At 45.4% G+C, this 23059-nt stretch overlaps 1 protein-coding gene across 6 annotated transcripts in view; it reads right to left on the reverse strand.

Annotated features, from left to right (window-relative positions):
* EPS15L1 (epidermal growth factor receptor pathway substrate 15 like 1) overlaps nt 1–23059 on the reverse strand; it is a 113107-nt gene that overhangs the window by 41440 nt on the left and 48608 nt on the right. For all 6 annotated transcript variants that reach the window (XR_013960785.1, XM_080671865.1, XM_080671864.1 and 3 more), the window contains exons 11-13: nt 22698–22854; nt 22366–22451; nt 17706–17778 (exon numbers count right to left, since the gene is read on the reverse strand). Coding sequence is in view for 5 of the 6 variants with exons in the window: in XM_080671865.1 (XP_080527991.1) it covers nt 17706–17778; nt 22366–22451; nt 22698–22854 (316 nt within the window). In the remaining variant the exon portion in view is untranslated. The remainder of the gene's footprint in view (nt 1–17705; nt 17779–22365; nt 22452–22697; nt 22855–23059) is intronic.

Raw genomic sequence — 23059 nt, forward strand, 5'->3', positions numbered from 1 at the left:
TCCAATAGAGAGGCCTGGTGGAAGGGGCCACAGGGAGCTCCAAGGGGTGTGGGGATGTCCATTCCAGCTGGAGCAAAGGGAAGCAGAATGAGGGCGGCAGAGGCTGCCTTGCTTCTGCAGTGGGAAGCCCCTGGACACTGTTCAAATGTGGGAGTGGGACCGGCTGATTCTCCATTGCTAAAGCCCCTCCAAGTCAGCCATATCTACAGAGATAGCCAGTGCAGGAATCCTTGGCCCTGACAACTGCACTCCCAGGAAAAGCATCCTAGAAGTATATGGAACATGTGAAAACATAAACATCTGTTAACAGAAAAATCATCAACAATGGAAACTCAACCAGGCAGGGCTGGCTGATGACTTACAGTACAGCCCACTCAAGGGATCTCAAGTTCCCAGTTACAATGTGAAATGAACAAGGTGTGCAACAGAGCACATGTGTTTTGCACCCTGGCATTCGTGCAAACAGGAAGGGGAGAATATGCATAGATGTCTCTCCTTAAACATGCACAAGGGAAGGCCTCCTGGGAGCAACTCCACTGCATCCCTGGAGACCAAAGGGAGGACAGGAGGCTTCTCATCTTTGATTTTCAACCAGACAAGAGTCTTATGGAATGTCTTATCTATCTGAAATAGGATGGCAGAAGAGAATGTAGCCTACGGAGCCAACAGAGGGAGCCAGGACGGTGGGCAGAGGGTTCAGGCTGGGTCCAGGGAGAGGTGATAGTGGCCGAGGCAAGGAGGTAGCTGTGGACTCAAAGAAAGGGGTGAATTTGAGGATCTCTAGTGGAGGTGAGGAAGGACAAGTGGTAAGGCTGACCCCCACGGCTGGCCAGAGCTGGAGGTGGCTGCAGCCTTTTCAGGACAAAACCTGAAGACTGTGCATGGTCTCCCTCTCCCTGCTTTGAGGATAGGAACATCTCGGCTCTCTCTTCTTTCAACAGGCAAAATGAATCTCTGAGTTATTTTGGAGAGCTGCATTCTCTACTCTGCAGTCTCCCTGCCCCTGACCTTTAATTCAAAGAGCACATCTCAAGTCTGACAAGTTTGGGAAATAACACAGAATGTCTGAAAGGGGGTTGGTGGTGAAGAGTCAGGGTGTAGGTTTACCACATCTGAGGGAAGGACAGGTGATGGGGGAGGGGGAGACAAAGTGTGGCAGCCTGGGACAGCAGGTGTCCAACAGCCTAGGCATGTGAAAGAATCTGAGCCTTGTTCCGAAATGGATAAGGAGCCATTAAAGAGCATTGCAGAGACAAAGACCCATCAGCTCATGTTTAGAAAGGGCATTGGGGTCACAGTGGGGGAGGTGTCTGAGCAAAGAGAGAACAGAAATAATGCAGACAACCCACAGACTCAATGAAATCCCCACCAGAACCCCAACTGGCTTCTGTGTAGAAACTGTAAACAGATTCCAAAATTCATAAGGAAATTCAAGGGATCCAGACTAACCAAACCATCTTTTTTTTTTTTTTTTTTTACATATATATTTCTATTGATTTCAGAGAGGAAAGGAGAGGGAGATAGAGATAGAAACATCAACGATGAGAGAGAATCACTGATTGGCTGCCTGGCAGCCCCATACTGGAGATTGAGCCCGCACCCTGGGCATGTACCCTGACAGGAATTAACTATGACCTTCTGGTTCATAGGTTGATACTCAACCACAAGCCACGCAAGCTGGTCTAAACAACAAAATCTGGAAAAAGAAAAACAAAGTTGACAGACTCATACTTTTCTATTTCAAAACTTACCACAAAGCTTCAGTCATCAAGACAGTGTGGTATTGGCATAAGGAGAGAGATATATAGAGATCGATGGGATAGAACTGAAGAGTCCAGAAATAAACCCACACGTCTATGGCTAATTGAATTTCTGATGAGTGCCAAGACCATTCAGTGGGGGGAAAGAATAGGTTTTTCAACTAAGAGCACTGGGACAACTGAATCTCTACATACAAAAGAGTGAAGCTGGACCCTTACCTCACACCATATATAAAAATTAACTCAAAATAAGTCAAAGACCTATATCTAAGAGTTAAAACTATAAGATTCTTAGAAGAAAACATGGGACAAATCTTAATGACCTTGGGTTTGGCAGTGGGTTGTTAGATGTAACATCAAAAGCAAAGGCAAAAAAAAACAAAAACAAAGGAATAAAATAACTGGGTTTCACCAAAATTTAAAATTTTTGTGCTTCAAAGGACACCATCAAGAAAATGAAGACACCCTAGCCCGTTTGGCTCAGTGGACAGAGCATCGGCCTGCAGACTGAAGGGTCCTGGGTTCGATTCCAATCAAGAGCACATGCCTGGGTGGCCGGCTCGGTCCCCAGTAGGGGGCGTGCAGGAGGCAGCCGATCAATGATTCTCTCTCATCATTGATGTTTCTGTCTCTATCTCCCTCTCCCTTCCTCTCTGAAATCAATAAAAATATATTTTTAAAAAATGAAATGAAAAGACAACCCACAGAAGGAAACAATATCTTCAAATTATATACATATATATAAATATATGTGATAGAGGACTTATAGCTAAAAAACATAAAGAACTCTTAGAGCTTAGTAATAAAAAAACAAATACCCGATTTAAAAATGGGCAAAGGAGAAACCAAGATGGCGGCATAGGTAAACACCTAAACTGCTGCCTCGCACAACGATTTCAAAACTACAACTAAAAGACAAAACGGACATCATCCAGAACCACAGGAAGGCTGGCTGAGTGGAAATTCTACAACTCGAAGGAAAGAGAAAAGCACACTGAGACTCAGAGGAGCTGCAGGAGGCAGAGGTACTGAGACGCGCGCGCAGAGAGGACTGGCAACTGAGTGCGCGGCTGGCTTTCTCAAGAGGGAGGGAGACAAAAGCTCCCGACTGCGCTGAACACCAGTTCCGGGCGAGACTCTGGCGACCCAGACTCATACGGGGTGAAACTGGACTGTCAGGAAAAAGAAAAGCACACTGAGACTCAGAGGAACTGTGGAAGGCAGAGGTACCGAGGCGCATTCGCGGAGAGGGCAGGCAACTGAGTACGCAGCTGGCATTCTCAAGCGGGAGGGAGACAAAAGCTCCCGACTGCACTGAACTCCAGTTCCGGGCGAGACTCTGGGGACCCAGACTCATTTGGGGAGAAACTGGACTGTTTGGCAGCAGGCAGAACTCAAGAGTGCTTTCTCTCAGAGGTGCTTGCAGCGATTACCACAGGATACTGAGACACAGGGACCTATTAGGGCAGGGCTGACGGGAAACCAATGCTGTCTGCTCCGCCCTGAGACTCTGCCCCATCCAAGCTGAGCACAGAGGCTTTTGCAAGTCTTGTCTCATAAGGGTGTCTCCAGCACAGAAGTTCTCCCAGCGTAGACACAGCTGATCCTCACAGCCAATTGGCCTGGAGGTCAATTCCTCCCAGTGACACCAACAACAATCAAGGCTTATCTACAACAAGACTGTGCACACAGCCCACAAAGGGGTGCACCAAGAGTGTCCACCTCAGGTAACTGGGGAGGCTGAGCCACTGGGCCCTATAGTACACCTAGCACACAAAGCCACTCTATCAACTCAGGGAAGCAGCCAAAATGTGGAAACAAAGAAACAGATCACAAATGAAAGAAATGGAGGAAAGCAAATGACTGGATATAGAGTTCAAAACCAGGGTTATAAGGTTTTTCAAGAATTTTCTAGAAAAGGCCGATAAGTTTAGCAAGACCCTCAAAGATATGAAAAAGGACCAACTAGAAATTAAGCATACACTGACTGAAATAAAAAATATTATACAGAGACCTAACAGCAGACTAGAGGATCCCAAGAATCAAGTCAAAGATTTGAAATACAAAGAAGCAAAAAACACTCAACCAAAAAAGCAAAAAAAAGAAAAACGAATCCAAAAATATGAAGATAGTGTAAGGAGGCTCTGGGACAACTTCAAGCGTAACAACATCAGAATTATGGGGGTGCCAGAAGAAGAGAGAGAGCAAGATACTGAAAACCTATTTGAAGAAATAATGACTGAAAACTTCCCCTACCTGGTCAAAGAAATAGACTTACAAGTCCAGGAAGCGCACAGAACCCCAAACAAAAGGAATCCAAAGAGGACCACACTAAGACACATCATAATTAAAATGCCAAGAGCAAAAGACAAAGAGAGAATATTAAAAGCAGCAAGAGAAAAACAGTTAGTTACCTACAAGGGAGCACTTATACGACTGTCAAACTGATTTCTCAACAGAAACTATGCAGGCCAGAAGGGAGTGGCAAGAAATATTCAGTGATGAATAGCAAAAACCTACAACCAAGATTACTCTACCCAGCAAAGCTATCATTCAGAATTGAAGGTCAGGTAAAGAGCTTCACAGATAAGAAAAAGCTAAAGGAGTTCATCACCACCAAACCAGGATTATATGAAATGCTAAAAGGTATTCTTTAAGAAGAGGAAGAAGAAGAAAAAGGTAAAGATAAAAATTATGAACAACAAATACATATCAACAAGTGAATCTAAAAATAAAGTGAATAAAAAAATCTGATGAACAGAATAAACTGGTGAATATAATAGAATCAGGGGCACAGAAAGGGAGTGGACTGACAATTCTCTGGGGGGAAGGGGTGTGAGGGTGCAGGAAGAGACTGGACAAAAATCGTACACTATGGATGAGGACAGTGGGTGTGGGGAGTAAGGGCAGAGGGTGGGGTGGGAACCGGGTGGAGGGGAGCTATGGGGGAAAAAAGAGGAACAATTGTAATATCTGAACAATAAAGATTTATTAAATTTTAAAAAAAGGGGGCAAAGATTGGAACTGAATTTTCTCAAAAGAAAATATACAATGGCCAATAAGCACATGAAAAGATGCCATCATAATTAGGAAAAGTATTTGGGGCACACCCAACAGAAAAGCTGTAATAAAAAATGGGAAATAAAAAAAATGGGAAATAACAATTGTTGGCGAGGATACAGAGAAACTGGAACCCTTACGCATTACTGGTGAGAATGTAAAATGATGCAACCACTTTGGAAAACAGTTTGAAGGTCCTTCAAAAGGTTAAGCATAGAGTTATCATATGGCTTAGTAATTTCACTCTTGGGTATACACTCAAGAAAACTGAAATCATATGTTCACATAAAAACTTGCACATCAATGCTCATAGGAGCACTATTCACAATAGCTGAAAAGTAGAAAAACCCAAATATCCACCAACTGATGAATGAATGAATGAATGAATGAATTAATTAAATGTGGTCCAGCCACACAACAGAACATTACTCAACCATAAACATTAAACGAAGCACTAACACACAATACAGCATGAATGAACCTTGAAAACATCATACTCAGCAAAAGAGCTGGCCAGCCCCTGGCCAGTGTTGCCCATTGGTTAGAGTGGGTCTCGGGTTCGATTCCTGGTCAAAGGCACATACCTGGGTTGCAGGTTCGATCCCCGGCCCCAGTAGGGTTGTGGTGCATGTGGGAGGCAACCAATCAATGCGTCTCTCTCACATTGATGTCTCTCCCTCCCTCTCTCTGTCTCCCCTTTCCTTCCTCTCTTCCATTCTCTCTAAAATCAATGGAAAAAATATCTTCGGGTAAAGATTAACAATAATAACAAAAAACACACAAAAAGAGGCCAGACACAAAAGACCACCTGGTATATAATCTCATTTATATAAAATGTCTAGAACAAGCAAATCCATAGAGACAGAAAGCAGATTAGTAGTTCTCATGGGCTGGGGGAGGGGTAATGGAAAGTGACAGTTAATGGAATACGGTTTCTGTTTAGAGTGATGAAAATCCTATCTAATGAAAGAGTAATATGCAAATTGACCATCACTCCAACACACAAGATGGCCACCCCCATGTGGTCAAAGATGGCCACCCCCATGTGGACACAAGATGGTCACTACAAGATGGCCAGCAGGGGAGGGCAGTTGGGAGGGACCAGGCCTGCAAGGGAGGGCAGTTGAGGGCAACCAGGCCTGCAAGGTAGGACAGTTGCGGGGGACCCAGGCCTGCAGGGGAGGACAGTTAGGGGCGACCAGGCCTGCAGGGGAGGGCAGTTAGGGGCAATTGGGCCAGCGGTGGAGGGCAGTTAGGGGCAACCAGGCTGGCAGGGGAGGGAAGTTAGGGGTGACCGGGCCTGCAGGAGAGGGTGGTTATGGGCAATTAGGCTAGCAGGCAGAAGCGATTAGAGGCAATGAGGCAGGCAGGCAGGCAGGCGAGCGGTTGGGAGCCAGCAGTCCTGGATTGTGAGAGGGATGTCTGACTGCCGGTTTAGGCCCGATCTGGTGGGATCGGCCCTAAATGGACAGTCGGACATCCCTTGAGGGGTCCCAGATTGGAGAGCGTGCAGGCTGGGCTGAGGGACACCCCCCCTCCATGCATGAATTTCGTGTACCTGGCCTCTAGTGTTCTATAATTGATTGTGGTGGTGGTTGTAGAACTATGTGCATATACTAAAAACCACTGAATTATACAATTTAAATGGGTGAATTATATCTCAGTAAAACTGTTGATACAAAAACAAAACAAAAAGATGCCGCAGGCCCTCACCAGTACAGTAGTGGGTAGCAAAGGAATGGAGCTGAGATGCCCAGGGCATGATGGGGGAGGGGGGTGATATGAACAGGACTATGGGGGCTGAGGCTGAGCTGAGCTTTTGCTGCTTAAAACCAAACATAAACTGACTTGAGTGGAACAAAGGGCCCCCACTCCACACTGAGCCCTGATCCATAGCTGTGCCAGCAGGTGTGGTGCATGATCTCCTGGCCTGACCCATCTGGGAAAAGGCATACTGTTCTGTCCCTGACCAAGGAGCTGCCATCATTCTCGCCAGCTTACAAATGAGGCCCCCAAAGAACAGAGCTGGCCTGGCTAGAATTAGGCTTCCTCCCAGCTGGGGGGGTGGGGGGGAAGGGGTCTATCAAGGTGCACATGTACCCAAGTGTCGTAAAGATGGTAGGGTACTGGAGCCCACCAGTAGGGGCTCCGGGCGGTCTCACCATGCCTGCCACAGACCAGAGGGGACAGTACCTCCGGACTTTAGATTGAATCTCTGAAAAGACCCAATGGCTTTCTCAAAATTGGCTGGGAGCAGGTGCCAGAGATCTGGTGACTGGTTTCCTTGGTAGTTAAATGACATTACAGCACCCAGATCCTCAGTGATCAGAATGCAAACCACAGCTGGCTTAGGCAATATGGTGGGAAGGGAAAACCACTCAGACTGGGTTAAGACATGAGGGAGCCCTAGCTGGTTTGGCTGAATGGATAGAGCATCGGCCTGTGGACTGAAGGGTCCTGGGTTCAATTCCTGTTGAGGGCATATGCCCGGGTTGCAGACTCGATCCCCAGGAGGGGGCGTGTGGGAGGCAGCCGATCAATGATTCTCTCTCATCATTGATGTTTCTATCTCTCTCTCCCTCTCCCTTCCTCTCTGAAATCAATAAAAATATATTTAAAAAAAAAAAAAAAAAGACATGAGGGAAGGGGAGGCTAGCTCCACCACACCACACCAAGAAATTAAAGCAATGTGGGTACCTGTGGGGGGCGGAGGGTGGGGGTGGAGCGCTTTGTATCTAAGGTGAAAATCAGAAGGCATGGTGAGAATAAAATGACTGGATGAAGGTACAAACATGTAAAAAAATAGTCACTTCACCTGTGAGGCGCTCTTATAAAAGCACCCAACCCTGGCCGGTTTGGCTCAGAGCAGTGGTCGGCAAACTCATTAGTCAACAGAGCCAAATATCAACAGTACAACGATTGAAATTTCTTTTGAGAGCCAAATTTTTTAAACTTAAACTTCTTCTAATGCCACTTCTTCAAAATAGACTTGCCCAGGCCGTGGTATTTTGTGGAAGAGCCACACTCAAGGGGCCAAAGAACCGCATGTGGCTCGCAAGCCACAGTTTGCCGACTACTGGCTCAGAGGACTGAAGGGTTGCAGGTTCGATTCTGGTCAAGGGCACATACCTTGGGTTGCAGGCTGGATCCCCGTTCATGGTCAGGGTGCATGTGGGAGACAACCAATCGATGTGTCTCTCTCACATCAATGTTTCTCTCTGTCTCACCCCCTCCCTTCCATCTCTCTAAAAATCAATGGGGAAAAAACATCCTCAGGTGAGGATTAAAAACAAAACAAAACACTGAATATCAGAGGTAGGCCAGTCCCTGCCTTCTGACCCAGAACATTCCAGGACACCATCTAAGGCTCAGTCCTCACTGCCAATATGCAGAGACTGAGAAACCAGTGAAGAAGGGTCTGGACACAGTACAGTGTGACCCAATGAAAGTCCTAAAGCTGAGCAGGCACACCCACCCCACCTTGTCTGCAGACTGCAGCTATGACAGAGGACATTTCTCACAGGGCCAGTGGACAGGCATCAAGTGCCATCCACCCCATCTACACTAATAAAAGAGTAACATGCTAACTGACTGTACCTTTGCAACGCCCACCAGCCAATCAGAAGTGAGTATGCAAATTAACCCAACAAAGATTGCGAGTGTCCCCCCCACATCCAGCGTGGTTCAGGGTTCCTTGTTCACACCTCTCTGCTAGTGAAGACAATGGGCAGCTTCCAACAAAAGATGGCAGGTTAATTTGCATACGCAGGCCCTAGCAGCCAGGGGCTGGGTGGGATGCTTGCGTCGTTGCCATAGCGATGACGTAGGCGTTCTGCACCACCCCAGCTGCTCCAGGCCTCTGGGCAGCGTGGGAAGGCAGAAAGGCAGCTCCGGGCCAGAGCAAAAAGGCGGCTCCAACCAGAGCAAAGGTGGTGCCAACAGCCAGGGGAAGGAAGGCCCATTCTTGCACGAATCTTTGTGCATCGGGCCCTCTAGTGTCTCATAAAGTTCTCCAGCCCCTTGTGGGTAAATGCAGGGAATAGGTAGGAGGACTGTAAGCCCGACTTGGCTTCCCCTAGCCCAGACTCGGGTCCCCACCCTAGGAGGTGGCCCAGAACAAACCAGCCACTCATGTAGCACACACTGGAACCAAATGCTACTCTCAGCTCTATGCAGAGCAGCCCATGCACTGATCCTCACTGTCAGCTAGAGATGAAGGCGGGGAAGCTAAGCCACCCATCCATGGTCACCAAGGTGGGATGTGGTGAGCTGGCATCCTGACTGCTCCACTGTGCTCCTCCTTCCCCCAGCTCTGAGTTCAAAGCACTCAAGACCCCAAGCAGAGCCAGTCCCAGCTCAGGGACCCATGGCCAACTCAAGTCCTCTCCCAGTGGCAGTGCCTTCTCTATGCATTCACACCTGGGATGCTGCAGGAACTTATGTCTCTTCAAGGGTGTAGTTCCCAGGTGCTGACCACTTTGCTCCTGGTGCAATCTCCCCTCTGCTCACTGAATAGCTGAGTTGGCCCCAAGTGAGTACTGAGCATGTGCCAGACTCCATGCTCCAGCCCCACAACCCAGAAAAGCAGAACACTCATTCATTACCAATGTCACACAAAGCCCAGAGACATTTCATTAAGTAACTTGTCCAAAATCAAGCTACTAAGGAGCGCCGAGTTTGAGCCCAGGTAATTAGACAACCCCAGTCTCTGCCATCACCACCACCCACTAGGAAACACTCTGAGCAAGAATGTCCTAAGACAGGTTAGAGGCCATTGTCTGAACTTCACAAATTCAGGCTGATTGAAAGAAGCCAGACACAAAAGGCCACATGTTGTACGATCCCATTTATATAAAATGTCCAGAACAGACAAATTCATAGAGATAGCCCGGCTGGTATGGCTCAGTGATTGAGTGTCAACCTAGGAACTAGGAGGTCAGGATTCGATTCACGGTCAGGATACATGCCCGGGTTTCGGGCTCGATCCCCAGTGGGGGGCATGCAGGAGGCAGCCAATCAATGGTTCTCTCTCATCAATGATGTTTCTACCTCTCACTCCCTCTCCCTTCCTCTCTGAAATCAATAAAAATATACTTATAAAAAGTACATAAAAATATATTTTAAAAATCCATAGAGACAGAAAGCAGATTAGAATCTTCCAGGGAGGGAGGAAAAATGGCGGCGGAATAGACAGAGGTGTTCCGAGCCTTGTCCCGGAGCAGAAAGAAAGAACAGCTGAGGGTCTCACGAGGAGTGTTTGTTGGCAAATTAAGGGACAGCTAAACTCCAGAAGAAGGTGGGGGAATGCTAGACGGGGTTCCCCTGACCGGGCAGCCCCCACTGCAGCTGGGTCCCCTCCCGGAGCTATGGGCTCGGACTTGGAGTTTGCGCCATCTTGAAAGGGAAAGTGGAGCTTATCGGAAGCCTGAGAATCCACAACTGCGGCACCCACAGAACAGCTGCGAGCCCCAGAACACCAGTCCCCAATTGACGCAAACACACGGATTCAGAGGAGCTCTACACTCCACCACGGAAAGGTCAGATTTCGCCTGGGATAAGGTGAGGTCTCGTCCCGGTGGGAGAGAGGAACGTGCGTTTTGCAGGAGCTGGAGGACCAGGGAAGTCTGTGCCTAGAAAAAATCCGTGGCTGTTGGGGCTGGCGGGATCCGTGAATGTGGAAGGGGGTCCTCAGAGCTGCTAACAGAAGGGATCTCTAAAAAGCAACCCATTTTGATCTGATGTGCAGGGACAGCCTAAGAATTTCAAAGGTGTGCCGGCTACTTAGACTTGCGCGCAGACCCATTGTTCGCACACTTGGGCTTTTTCCTCTTGAAATTCTTGCTTCTGATTACTAAGCCCAATACATAGGATCACCCAGTTGGGGATACCCTGGGAGACTGCAGGGGAAAGTTGTTTTTCTGGAACCTGGGGATCGGAGCGGGGAGTGACCACCCAAGAGCCAGCTCTGAGGCAGCCCACTCCCACACACCGGTAGTGAGTGCCACAGGGAAAGAAGCCTCTAACACTGCCTAGAGAGGCCATATACAGACCCGGAACTCAAGCCAGAAACACTGCCACCCAGGGGCTGAATCACAAATTGACTCTTGTGTAATCAAAAATAAAGGAATACGAGAAATTAAGAGACACCGCCTGCTTAAAATCAGGACTGGCTTACAACACTGAAGAGCAGTGGAATGCAGGGAACTGCAATACTGTCCGGACTGAGAAACAGGCGTGCCAAACAGAACAACAGAGGAAGTAAATGACCTTCACTACTCCACATTTTTTTTTATTTTGTTTTGTTTTATTTTCATTTTTTGCATCTTTTACTCAAGAAACTAATTTTTTTTTCCTCACTTGATTTTACCTTTTTAATTATTACATTTTTATTTTCAATCAGTATTATTACTACTGCTATTTTATCTTTTTTTTTTTAAGTGTCATTTTATTTGCTCTTTATTTTACTTTCGGATTAGTGTTCTACACTCTATTTTTATCTTTCCTTTAGCATCATTTTACTCTATCTCAACTCTACCTTTATGTCATCACTCTCTTCATAACCTTTCCCTTTTCAGTGTCCTCTTTATCTTACCCCTTTCCTGCTTTAGATTTTCCCTATTCTTTCTGTTTACCCCCTTTTAAAATTTCACCCTACTTATATATCTAATCTCCAATCCCCTGCTCCAAGTACATACACACCTTTCTCTTCCCTGTCTTAACTATCCAAAAAATTGTTTTTCTCTCTGTCCTTTTGTTGTTGTTTGCTTGAATGTTGATTATATCGAATTTTTATGCTTTTTTGTGAGATTGTTTTGCTTATTCTTCTTTTGTTTGTTTATTTTTTTGGTTGTTTTGTGATTCTGTTTTCCCTTGCCTCGCTTGATATTAGTTAGTGTTGTAGTTTGTATTAATCCCCAGGTACTTGTTGCTGGCATTTGCTGGGATTAGTGGTTGTTCTATTGGAGTTTTATCCCCATATATATAGTTTGTTCCCCTTTCTCTCTTAGTCTCCTTCTTGTCTCTCTTACTTTTTTTTTCCTTTTCTCAATTTCACTTTGACACTCCTTTTTTTTTTTCTTTCTTTTTCCTCTTCTTCTTTCTCTCCTATCCCCTAATTTGCCTTTCTCTGGTGGTCACCTTTATTGGAGGTTATTAATATCGTGAATACATTTCCATTCAGTGCCTTGTGTGTTGTACCTGGTAGTGCTGAATTTTGTGCCTTTAAATCAACGCAGGAGAGAGAGAACTACATAACCAGACATCCAGAGAAGAGAGACCATGGGGAGACAAAGAAACAGCCCGCATATGAAAGAAAAGCAGGCATCACCAGAAAAGGAAGTAAACGAAATGGAGGCAAGCAACCTTCCAGAGAAAGAATTCAGAGAAATGGTCATAAGGTGGCTGAAAAGAATGGAAGACAAATTCAACAATTGGAGCAAAAACCAAGAGGAAATGAAGAAGAACCAAGAAGAAATGAAAAATGACATAGCTGCTGTAAAGAACTCAATAGAAAGCATCAAGAGTAGAATAGAAGAAGCAGAGGACCGCATCAGTGAGCTAGGAGACAAGATGGGAAAAAATACCCAAGTAGAGCAGCTTCTAGAAAAAAAAATTAAAAACCAGGAGGAGAGCCTAAGGGAACTTTGGGAAAACACGAAACAAAACAACATCCGCATAACAAGGGTTCCAGAAGGAGAGGAAGCTGAGCAAGGAATAGAAAACCTGATTGAAGAAATAATGACAGAAAATTTCCCTGATATAAGGAAGAAAAAACCCACACAAATCCAAGAAGCTCACAGAGTCCCAAGCAAAATGAACCCCAAAAGACCGACGCCAAGACACATTATAATTAAATTGGCAAACACCAACGACAGAGTAAGAATCTTAAAAGCAGCAAGAGAGAGATAGAAAGTTACATACAAAGGAACCCCCATCAGACTAGCAACGGATTTCTCAACAGAAACTCATCAGGCCAGAGGGAATGGAATGAAATATACAAAGTCATAGAAAGGAAGGGTCTGAATCCAAGAATACTGTACCCAGCAAGGCTATCAATCAAAATTGAAGGTGAAATCAGGAGCTTCACAGACAAAAAAGGACTAAGGGAATTTATTACCACCAAACCAGCGATGCAAAAAATGCTAAAGGGTATGCTGTAAAAAAAAAGAAATAGGAAGCGAAGAAGGAACACAGGGGTAAAGAATAAAAATGGTGACAAATAAGTACCTATCAATAATAACTTTAAATGTAAATGGATTAAATGCCCCAATCAAAAGACATAGGGTAATGGATTGGATAAGAAAACAAGACCCATATATCTGCTGTCTACAAGAAACCCACCTCAGAAAAAAAGACACACACAGACTGAGGGTGAAGGGATGGAAAAAGGTTTTCCAGGCAAATGGAAATGAAAAAAAAGCTGGGGTAGCAACACTTATATCTGACAAATTAGATCTCAAAGTGAAGGACATAACAAGAGATAAGGAAAGCCACTTCATAATACTAAAGGGAGCAATCCAACAAGAAGAAATAACTCTGGTAAACATATATGCACCCAATACAAGAGCACCGAAAAACATAAAAAAAACTCCTGGAGGATATCAAGGGAGAGATTGACAGCAATACAATCATAGTAGGAGACTTTAATACCCCACTATCACCATTGGACAAACCCTCTAAACAAAAAATCAGCAAAGAAACATCAATCCTAAATGACTCACTAGACCAGATGGAATTAATTGACATCTTCAGAACATTTCACCCCAAAGCCACAGAATATACATTCTTCTCAAGTGCACATGGGTATTTTTCAAAGATAGACCATATGTTGGGACATAGGCAAAGTCTCTTCAAATTCAAGAAGATAGAAATCATATCAAGCATCTTCTCAGACCACAGTGGCATAAAACTGGAAATCAACTACAATAAAAACAATCCAAAAAAAATCAAACATATGGAGACTAAACAGCATGCTATTAAACAATGACTGGGTTACCAGAGAGATCAAGGAAGAAATAAAAAACATCATGGCAACAAATGACAATGAAAACACAACAATCCAAAATCTATGGGACACAGCAAAAGCAGTCTAAAGAGGGAAGTTCATAGCTCTACAAGCCTACTGCAAAAAAACAAGAAACAATGGTAATAAATTACCTAACCCTACAACTCAAAAGAGTTAGAAAAAGAGCAACAAGAAAAGCCCAGTGTAAGCAGAATTTTCGAAATAATAAAGATCAGAGCGGAGATAAACGACATAGAGGCCAAAGAAACAATGCAAAAGATCAATAGAACCAAGAGCTGGTTCTTTGAAAGGATAAACAAGATTGATGAACCTCTAGCCAGGCTCACCAAGAAGCAAAGAGAGAGGACCCAAATAAACAAAATCAGAAATGAAAGAGGTGAAATAACAACGGATCCCACCGAAATACAAAGGATTGTTAAAAAATACTACGAACAACTCTATTCCAACAAACTGGACAACCTGGAGGAAATGGACATATTCCTAGAAAAATATAACCTTCCAAAACTCAATCAGGAAGAATCTAAACAGCTCAATATGCCAGTAACTATGGAAGAAATTGAAGCAGTCATCAAAAAGCTTCCGGCAAACAAAAGCCCGGGGCCAGATGGCTTCACAGGAGAGTTTTACCAAACATTCCAGGAAGAACTAAAACCTATCCTCCTCAGACTATTCCAGAAAATTCAAGAGGAAGGAACACTTCCAAGCTCCTTCTATGAAGCCAGCATAACCCTAACACCAAAACCAGATAAAGACAACACAATGAAGGAGAATTACAGGCCAATATCCCTCATGAACGTAGATGCCAAAATCCTCAACAAAATTCTAGCAAATCGGATCCAGCAGTACATCAGAAAGATCATACACCATGACCAAGTAGGATTTATCCCAGGAATGCAAGGATGGTACAATATCCGCAAATCAATAAACGTGATAAATCACATAAACAAATTGAGAGATAAAAATCACATAGTCATATCAATTGATGCAGAAAAAGCATTTGACCAAATCCAACACCCTTTCTTGATAAAAACTCTCAACAAGGTGGGAATAGAAGGATCATACCTCAACATAATAAAAGCTATATATGATAAACCCACAGCCAACATCATACTCAATGGGTAAAAACTAAAACCATTTCCCCTAAGAACAGGAACAAGACAAGGATGCCCACTCTCACCACTCCTGTTTGACATAGTACTGGAAGTATTAGCCATTGCTATTAGAGAAGAAGAAGAAATAAAAGGCATCCAAATTGGAAAAGAAGAAGTAAAGCTGTCCTTATTTGCAGATGACATGATATTGTACATAAAAAACCCGAAAGACTCCATCAAAAAACTAATAAACTTAATAAATGAATTTGGCAATGTAGCAGGATACAAAATTAACGCCAAGAAATCTATGGCACGCCCTAACCGGTTTGGCTCAGTGGATAGAGCGTCGGCCTGCGGACTCAAGGGTCCCAGGTTCGATTCTAGTCAAGGGCATGTACCTTGGTTGCGGGCACATCTCTAGTAAGGGGTGTGCAGGAGGCAGCTGATTGATGTTTCTCTCTCATCAATGTTTCTAACTCTATCTCCCTCTCCCTTCCTCTGTAAAAAATCAATAAAATATATTTTAAAATAAAAGAAATCTATGGCATTTCTATACACCAATAGTGAACTTATAGAAAGAGGGACTATAAAAGCAATCCCATTTACCATCGCACCAAAAAAATTAAGATACTTAGGAATAAACTTAACCAAGGAGGTAAAAGACCTATATGCAGAAAACTACAGGACACTGAAAAAAGAGATAGAGGAAGATGTAAACAGATGGAAGAACATACCATGTTCATGGATTGGGAGAATCAACATCATTAAAATGTCCATACTACCCAAAGCAATCTATAGATTCAATGCACTCCCATTAAAATACCAATGGCATATTTCACAGACCTAGAAACTCTCCAAAAATTCATCTGGAATAAAAAAAGACCCCGAATAGCCACAGCAATCCTGAGAAAAAAGAATAAAGTAGGAGGGATCTCAATACCAGATTTCAAGCTGTATTACAAAGCCACTGTCCTCAAAACAGCCTGGTACTGGCACAAGAACAGACATACAGATCAATGGAATAGAATAGAGAATCCAGATATCGACCCAAACCACTATGCACAATTAATATTTGACAAAGGAGGCATGAACATACAATGGAGTCAAGACAGTCTCTTCAATAAATGGTGTTGGGAAAATTGGACAGATACATGCAAAACAATGAAACTAGATCATCAACTTAAACCATACACAAAAATAAACTCAAAATGGATACAGGACTTAAATATAAGACGGGAAACCATAAAAATACTAGAGGAATCCACAGGCAGAGAAATCTCAGACATATGCCAAAAGAACTTCTTCACTGATACTGCCCCTAGGGCAACGGAAGCCAAAGAGAAAATAAACAAATGGGACATCAAAATAAAAAGCTTTTTCACAGCAAAAGAAACCATCAACAAAACAACAAGAAACCCCACTGTATGGGAGAACGTATTTGCAAATGTTATCACTGATAAAGGTTTAATCTCCAACATCTACAGGCAGCTTATACAACTTAATAAAAGGAAGATAAATGATCCAATAAAAAAATGGGCAACGGACCTAAATAGAATCTTTTTGAAAGAAGACAGAAGGAAGGCCAAGAGACACATGAAAACATGCTCAAAGTCACTAATTATCCGAGAGATGCAAATCAAAACGACAATGCGATACCATCTCACACCTGTCAGAATGGCTATCATCAACAAATCAACAAACAAGTGTTGGCGAGGATGGGGAGAAAAAGGAACCCTCGTGCACTGCTGGTGGGAATGCAGACTGGTGCAGCCACTGTGGAGAACAGTATGGAGTTTCCTCAAAAAACTGAAAATGGAACTCCCATTTGACCCAGTAATCCCACTCCTAGGAATATATCCTAAGAAACTAGAAACACCAATCAGAAAGGATATATGCACACCTATGTTCATAGCAGCACGATTTACAATAGCTAAGATTTGGAAACAGCCTTGGTGCCCGTCAGCAGATGACTGGATCAGAAAACTATGGTACATCTACACAATGGAATATTATGCTGCCGTAAAAAGGAAGGAATTCTTACCATTTGTAGGAACCTGGATTGAATTAGAGAACATTATGCTAAGTGAAATAAGCCAGTCAATGAAAGAAAAATACCACATGATCTCACTCATTTGGGGATAATGAAAAACATTATAAACTGATGAACAAAAAGATAGATACTTAGGCAGAAAAGCATCAAACAGACTGTCAAATTACAGCGGGAAGGTTAGGGAGAGGTGGGGGAAATAAGAGATCAACTGAAGGACTTATATGCATGCATATAAGAGTAACCAACGGATGCAAAACATTGCGGGGTGAGGGCATGTATGGGAGTGGGGTGGGGGGGGGCAATGGTAAGATATGTACACATATAATACCTTAATAAAAAAAATTTTAAAAAAAGAACCTTCCAGGGTAGGGGAAATGGGGAGTGATTACTAATGGTTATGAGGTAACTTTTTGGGGTGATGAAAATATTCTAGGATTAGAGATGATGATTAAGCAACATAATATGCTAAGAACCACTGAACTGTACACTCCAAAATAGTGACTGTACATTACACAAATTATATATCTCAATAAATTTTTAAAGCCCCTGTCTATGATTATAGGGAACTTAAGAAAATTCACTTGGAAATGCCCACAGAGCTCCAATTCCCAGTGAGTGCAGGGCCACTTTCCCCTTGACCCCATCCTGCCACCACCGATGAAACTTCCTGCCCTGCATTTGACACAGGACAACCTGACCAGAAGGAGCACCATGCTTACCTGCACCTCGTTCGTTTTCTGTCTGATGGCCTCTTCCTTTTCTCTAATATCTTGTTCCAGTGAGTATTTCTCCCTGAGTATTTAAAGATATTTCATGAAAGCACAGAGTAAGTTAACTGTCACCACAGTGCAGATTCTCCACCTGACTTCGCAAGACCCAATTCCAGCCCTAGCTGGTTTGGCTCAGTGGATAGAGCGTTGGCCTGAGGACTGAAGGGCCCCAGGTTTGATTCCAACAAGGGCACATGCCCGGGTTGCGGACTCGATCCCCAGTGGGGGGCGTGCAGGAGGCAGCCGATTGGTGATTCTCTCTCATCATTGATGTTTCTGTCTCTCTCTCCCTCTCCTTTCTTCTCTCAAATCAATAAAAATATATATTAAAAAAAAAAAAAAAGACCAGCCCTGGCTCGTTTGGCTCAGTGGACAGAGCGTCAACCTGCAGACTGAAGGGTCCCAGGTTCAATTCCGGTCAAGGGCATGTACCTTGGGTGTGGGCACATCCCCAGTGGGGAGTGTGCAGGAGGCAGCTGAATCGATGTTTCTGTCTCATCGATGTTTCTAACTCTCTATCCCTTTCCCTTCCTCTCTGTAAAAAATCAATAAAATATATATTTTTTTAAAAAAAAAAAAAGACCAAATTCCATCCATCCCTATGGAAACCCACGGAAGTCTAGGAATGACCCCAAGGACCATTTGCCCTGGTCAGTGGTTGGCAAACTCATTAGTCAACAGAGCCAAATATCAACAGTACAACGATTGAAATTTCTTTTGAGAGCCAAATTTTTTAAACTTAAACTTCTAACACCACTTCTTCAAAATTGACTCGCCCAGGCCGTGGTATTGTGGAAGAGCCACACTCAAGGGGCCAAAAAGCCGCTTGTGGCTTGTGAGCCGCAGTTTGCCGACCACTGCCCTAGGTGATCCCCTCCCCTGAAAACCTGTGGATGTGATGAGGCATCACTCCCACTGTGAACATGAGAGCCCTTTAAAGCAAAGGATTTTCAGAAGGAGTCAGAGTGATGCCCATGGTGAGGAGGACTTTAAAGACTGATGTTTCAGGAGCGAAGGAGCAGAACAAGCGAGCACCCTTGACCTTGGCTCTCTGAGACCCTGACCAGGGAGCCCAGTCAAGCCCCTTGGGACTTCTGGTCCATAGAGCTGTGCATTAATAAATATGTGCGATTTTAAGCTGTTATATTTGTGTCAATTTGTTATGCAGCAAGAGAAAAGTAATCTCCAAATCCTGTATTCACTCACTCACTGAATAGTGAGCATCTACTGCTTGGAAGCACGAAGGGCTAAGGACCTGGGGACACACCACCAGAGGCTCCTACCCTCATGAAGCTCACAGTCCAGTGGGGAAGACAGGTGACAAATCAATGCACAAATGAATACAATCTAAGGGCCACAAAGTAAACCCAACAGGATAAGGAATGGAAAGTGCTCTTCAGGGAGGTGGTCTGTGAATGGCAGACATGGTGGAAGAACATTCTAGACAACATGAAGAGGAAAGCAAAGCTTGGCTGGGGGAGCCATGGTGAGAAATTTGAAGATGCAAGTAGGGTGGGGTTTAGAGGGCTGGCAGCAAAAAGTGATAGTGAGGCTCTCGGGTCCCTGGGCTGCCCCCAGCTAACCCCTATCAGGAGGCTGTGGTTGGCCACTATGCACACCAGGTGCTCAGTGTGGCCCTGCCTGTCTCTTCAACTGCACACAGCTATCAACCCCTGGTGGCGGAAACCAGTCTCATTCTCCTCCTTACGGACTGAACATTTGTGCCCCTCAAATTCATATGCTGAAACCCTAACCCCCAAAGTGATGGTATTAGGAGGTGGGGCCTTTGTGAGGTGATTAGGTTATGAGAGTGGATGGAGGAGCCCTCAGGAACAGGATTAGGGCCCTTATAAAAAAGACCCCAGAGAGCTCCTTCATCCCATCTGACATGTGAGGGCACAGAGAGAAGACAGCCATCTATGAACCAGGAGGCAACCACACCAGACACCAGACCTGCTGGTACCTTGATCTTGGAACCTCTAGAAGTAAATGTCTGTTTTTTAAGCCCCACAGTCTATAGCAGTTTGTTACATGCACTAAGTCACTCTTATTGTGCCCAAAGGGGCTGTCTCGGTGGCAGAACATCACTAGCCAATGCACCCTGCCAGCGCTTGCACAAGAAGGCCTTCTTTAGGATATTCTGCCAGATATGAAACAACTGCAACCATCTGAATATTCATCTCTACAAGCCTAAGACTACCTAACAATGTCCTTTTTAGACCCAACCCATTATGACTGGATCACGTTGTAAAGGGAGAGGCAGCAGGTGTCGAAACAACCCCCACCAGCAACAGCTTGCCAAGTCCCTCTCAAAGCTGCCAACTGGGGGCCCAGCCTCCTGTAGATAGATGCTCTTACACACTGGCCTCTCACCTTCAGAGGAAACACTCCTGGCTGTCAGAGGCTGCACAGCTGCAGACGCTCCCCTGGCCTGACTTGGACACTGGTGCCCCTCCTAAGACCCCAACCCTTGCATTATAGGGCCCCTATGCTCCTCCACCTGCTGTTCTGATTAAAACCTGATGGGGCTCTAGGACACTGGCCTCCGTCTTCACAGACCCTCTCAGCCTTGCGAGGTTGATTGATCTCTGGTTCTGAGTACTCAGCCCCTGGAGCTAGGGGAAGAATGGGGGCCATCCTCTGGACTGAGCATGAAGGGGGAGTCTGGCTTCTGCAGGCAGCCCAGGCTGAAGCTTTGTGACCCACCCAACCAGTCCCACCTGACATCTGACCTGCCTTTGCTCTGAGAGGGAAAGAAGCCACTCTCACAAACCTCTGTAGCTGAGGGCTCCCAGCTGTGAGTGGAATCCAACCCACTCTGGCAAAATACTGTCATTTAATTTTGGATAAATGCAAGGTGTAACAAAAGTAAGCTTACAGTTGTTCCTATGGAAAATAATACAATCCTATATAATAAAAGCCTAATGTGCTAAGTGTCTAGTCATCTGGTCAGCTGTTCAACCAATCAAAGCATAATATGCTAATGATATGCTAAGGCCACTCAACTGCTTGCTATGACGTGCACTAAACACCAGGGGGCAGACAATTGACCGGTTGATCAGTCGCTATGACGTGCACTGACCACCAGGGGGCAAATGCTCCAACCGGTAGGTTAGCTTGCTGCTGGGTCCAGCCAATCGGGACTGAGCAAGTCGAGCCAGACACACCCTGGAGCCCTCCCTTTGTCCCTCCCCAGCTGGCCAACTTCCTGCGTTCCTCCCTGGCCCCAAGTGTGCACTGGTGAGGTCACTCGGCCTGGCCTGCACCCTCTCACAATCCGGGACCCCTTGGGGGATGTCGGAGAGCCGGTTTTGGCCCGACGGCAGAATGACCAGTTGCTATGATGTGCACTGACCACCAGGGGGCAGATGCTCAATGCAGGAGCTGCCCCCTGGTGGTCAATGCACTCCCACAGGGGGAGCACCACTCAGCCAAAAGCCAGGCTCATGGCTGGAGAGTGCAATGGCGGTGGCACGAGTCTCTCCCGCCTCCACGGCAGCACTAAGGGTGTCCGACTGACAGCTTAGGCCCGCTCCCCAGCTTAGGCCCGCTCTCCGTGGGAAGCAGGCCTAAGCTGTCAGTTGGACATCCCCTGAGGGCTCCCAGACTGCGAGAGGGCACAGGCCAGGCTGAGGGACCCCCACGAATGCAAGAATTTCATGCACCGGGCCTCTAGTAAGTAATACTACAAGAGTAAACTCTGTTTTGCATACTCATAACTGTAAACCTACTTTTGCCCCATCCTGTAAGTGCTTTCTTTCCCATGGAGGGCAAAGTGCTTCTGGCCCTTCTGCTCATTGCCCCTAAGTAAGGAAAGTGCCCTCTTTCCCAGAATTAACTAAAAAGAGAATGCAGCCTGGCTGGTGTGCTGTTCAATGGTTAGAGCGTCAGCCCACAAACTGAAGGGTCTTCGGTTCAAGTCCTGGTCAAGGGCACATACCTGGGTTGCAGGTTCAAGGTGCAGCCCCGGACAGGGTGCATGCGGGAGGTAATCAATCAATGTGTCTCTCTCACATCTCTCTCTCTTGCTGTTTCTCCCTCCCCCTAAAAATTAAATAGAAAAAAATATCCTCCAGTGAGGATTAACAAAACAAAACAAACAAAGAGGATGCAGTTCTGCAGAGGAACCCAGGGACCTCCAGGAAGTGGGCATATTTCTTTATGCCAGACTCTGAGAGTGCAATACCCTGTCCAAAGCCTTCATTCTCATATGGGGAAACCCAGGAATGGAGCTGGAGACCCAGATGCGAGGCCCCTCTAACAGTTTAGCTGTCAATCCTACATTAACTTGCCACCTGAGTCACAGTCACTTTATGTGTCAGAGATAACAAGGCCTTTGGGGAAGGTGGAGGGAGGTGCTGGTGCTGCCTGGTAACCACCTGCCTGAGACCCCACAGCCCACTGGCTCCAACTGAAGACTCATATACTCAAGCTCATTAAATCACTTCAGAAACACAGAAGAATTTGTGTCCCTTTACTTCTGCTGAACAAACTAGTGATGGTCACTTTCCAGAAGTTTCTGAAACCTCTCTCCAATACTTCTGATAATGACCTGGGATAGGTTTGTTTGAGATTCGGAATCTGAGGGGAAGAAGTCACTCTCACATACCTTTGTAGCTGGGCGATCTCTTGACTGATATCATCGAGTTCCTTCACACCAGTGAATTCCCCCGACCCAAGAGAACTTGAACTGTCCTGGAACCAAATTCAGACACTCTTACATATTACCACACTGAACTCACCACACAGCAGGGACTAGTAGGTCTTAGAATGAGGGATAAAATCGTCTATGTCTCCCCCAACCCCCAGGCCTGAGAACTATCTGGGCATCCGGACACACCAGAGACCCCTGGGGAAGACTCACACAGGCTGCCAGCGCCACCTGGTGGCGGGCTGTGGAAGAGATTCAAATACAACAGGGGTGTGCCAGTGGCTACTCACCGGGATAGGGGTGCCTCTCTCTGAGGGTGGGACCATGTCCGGCGAGAGGACCTGAGGGGGGTCGATGCCTTTACTGACCTTCTGCTGAATGAAATACATAGCTAATGCGAATTGGTCTTTGCTTAACTTTCCCGTTTGCCTCGTATCGGCCAGGGCCCTGGGAGAAATGTGGGACGCTAATTACACATCACAGACTTCAGATTTAGGATTCACCCGGAGCAATGAGTACCAGTCACGGGACCCATGCTTTTAAAAACTGGATAACGATGATAAAAACAACAGGCCATAGTGCAACACCTTTTCTACTAAACATCCTACTCTGGGGATCAGTCCTGGCCTCCCACTAGAGCTTCCCACCCAGA

Source organism: Plecotus auritus (assembly GCF_963455305.1).
Source record: "Plecotus auritus genome assembly, chromosome: 6".
In the NCBI taxonomy this organism is placed as follows: domain Eukaryota; kingdom Metazoa; phylum Chordata; class Mammalia; order Chiroptera; family Vespertilionidae; genus Plecotus; species Plecotus auritus.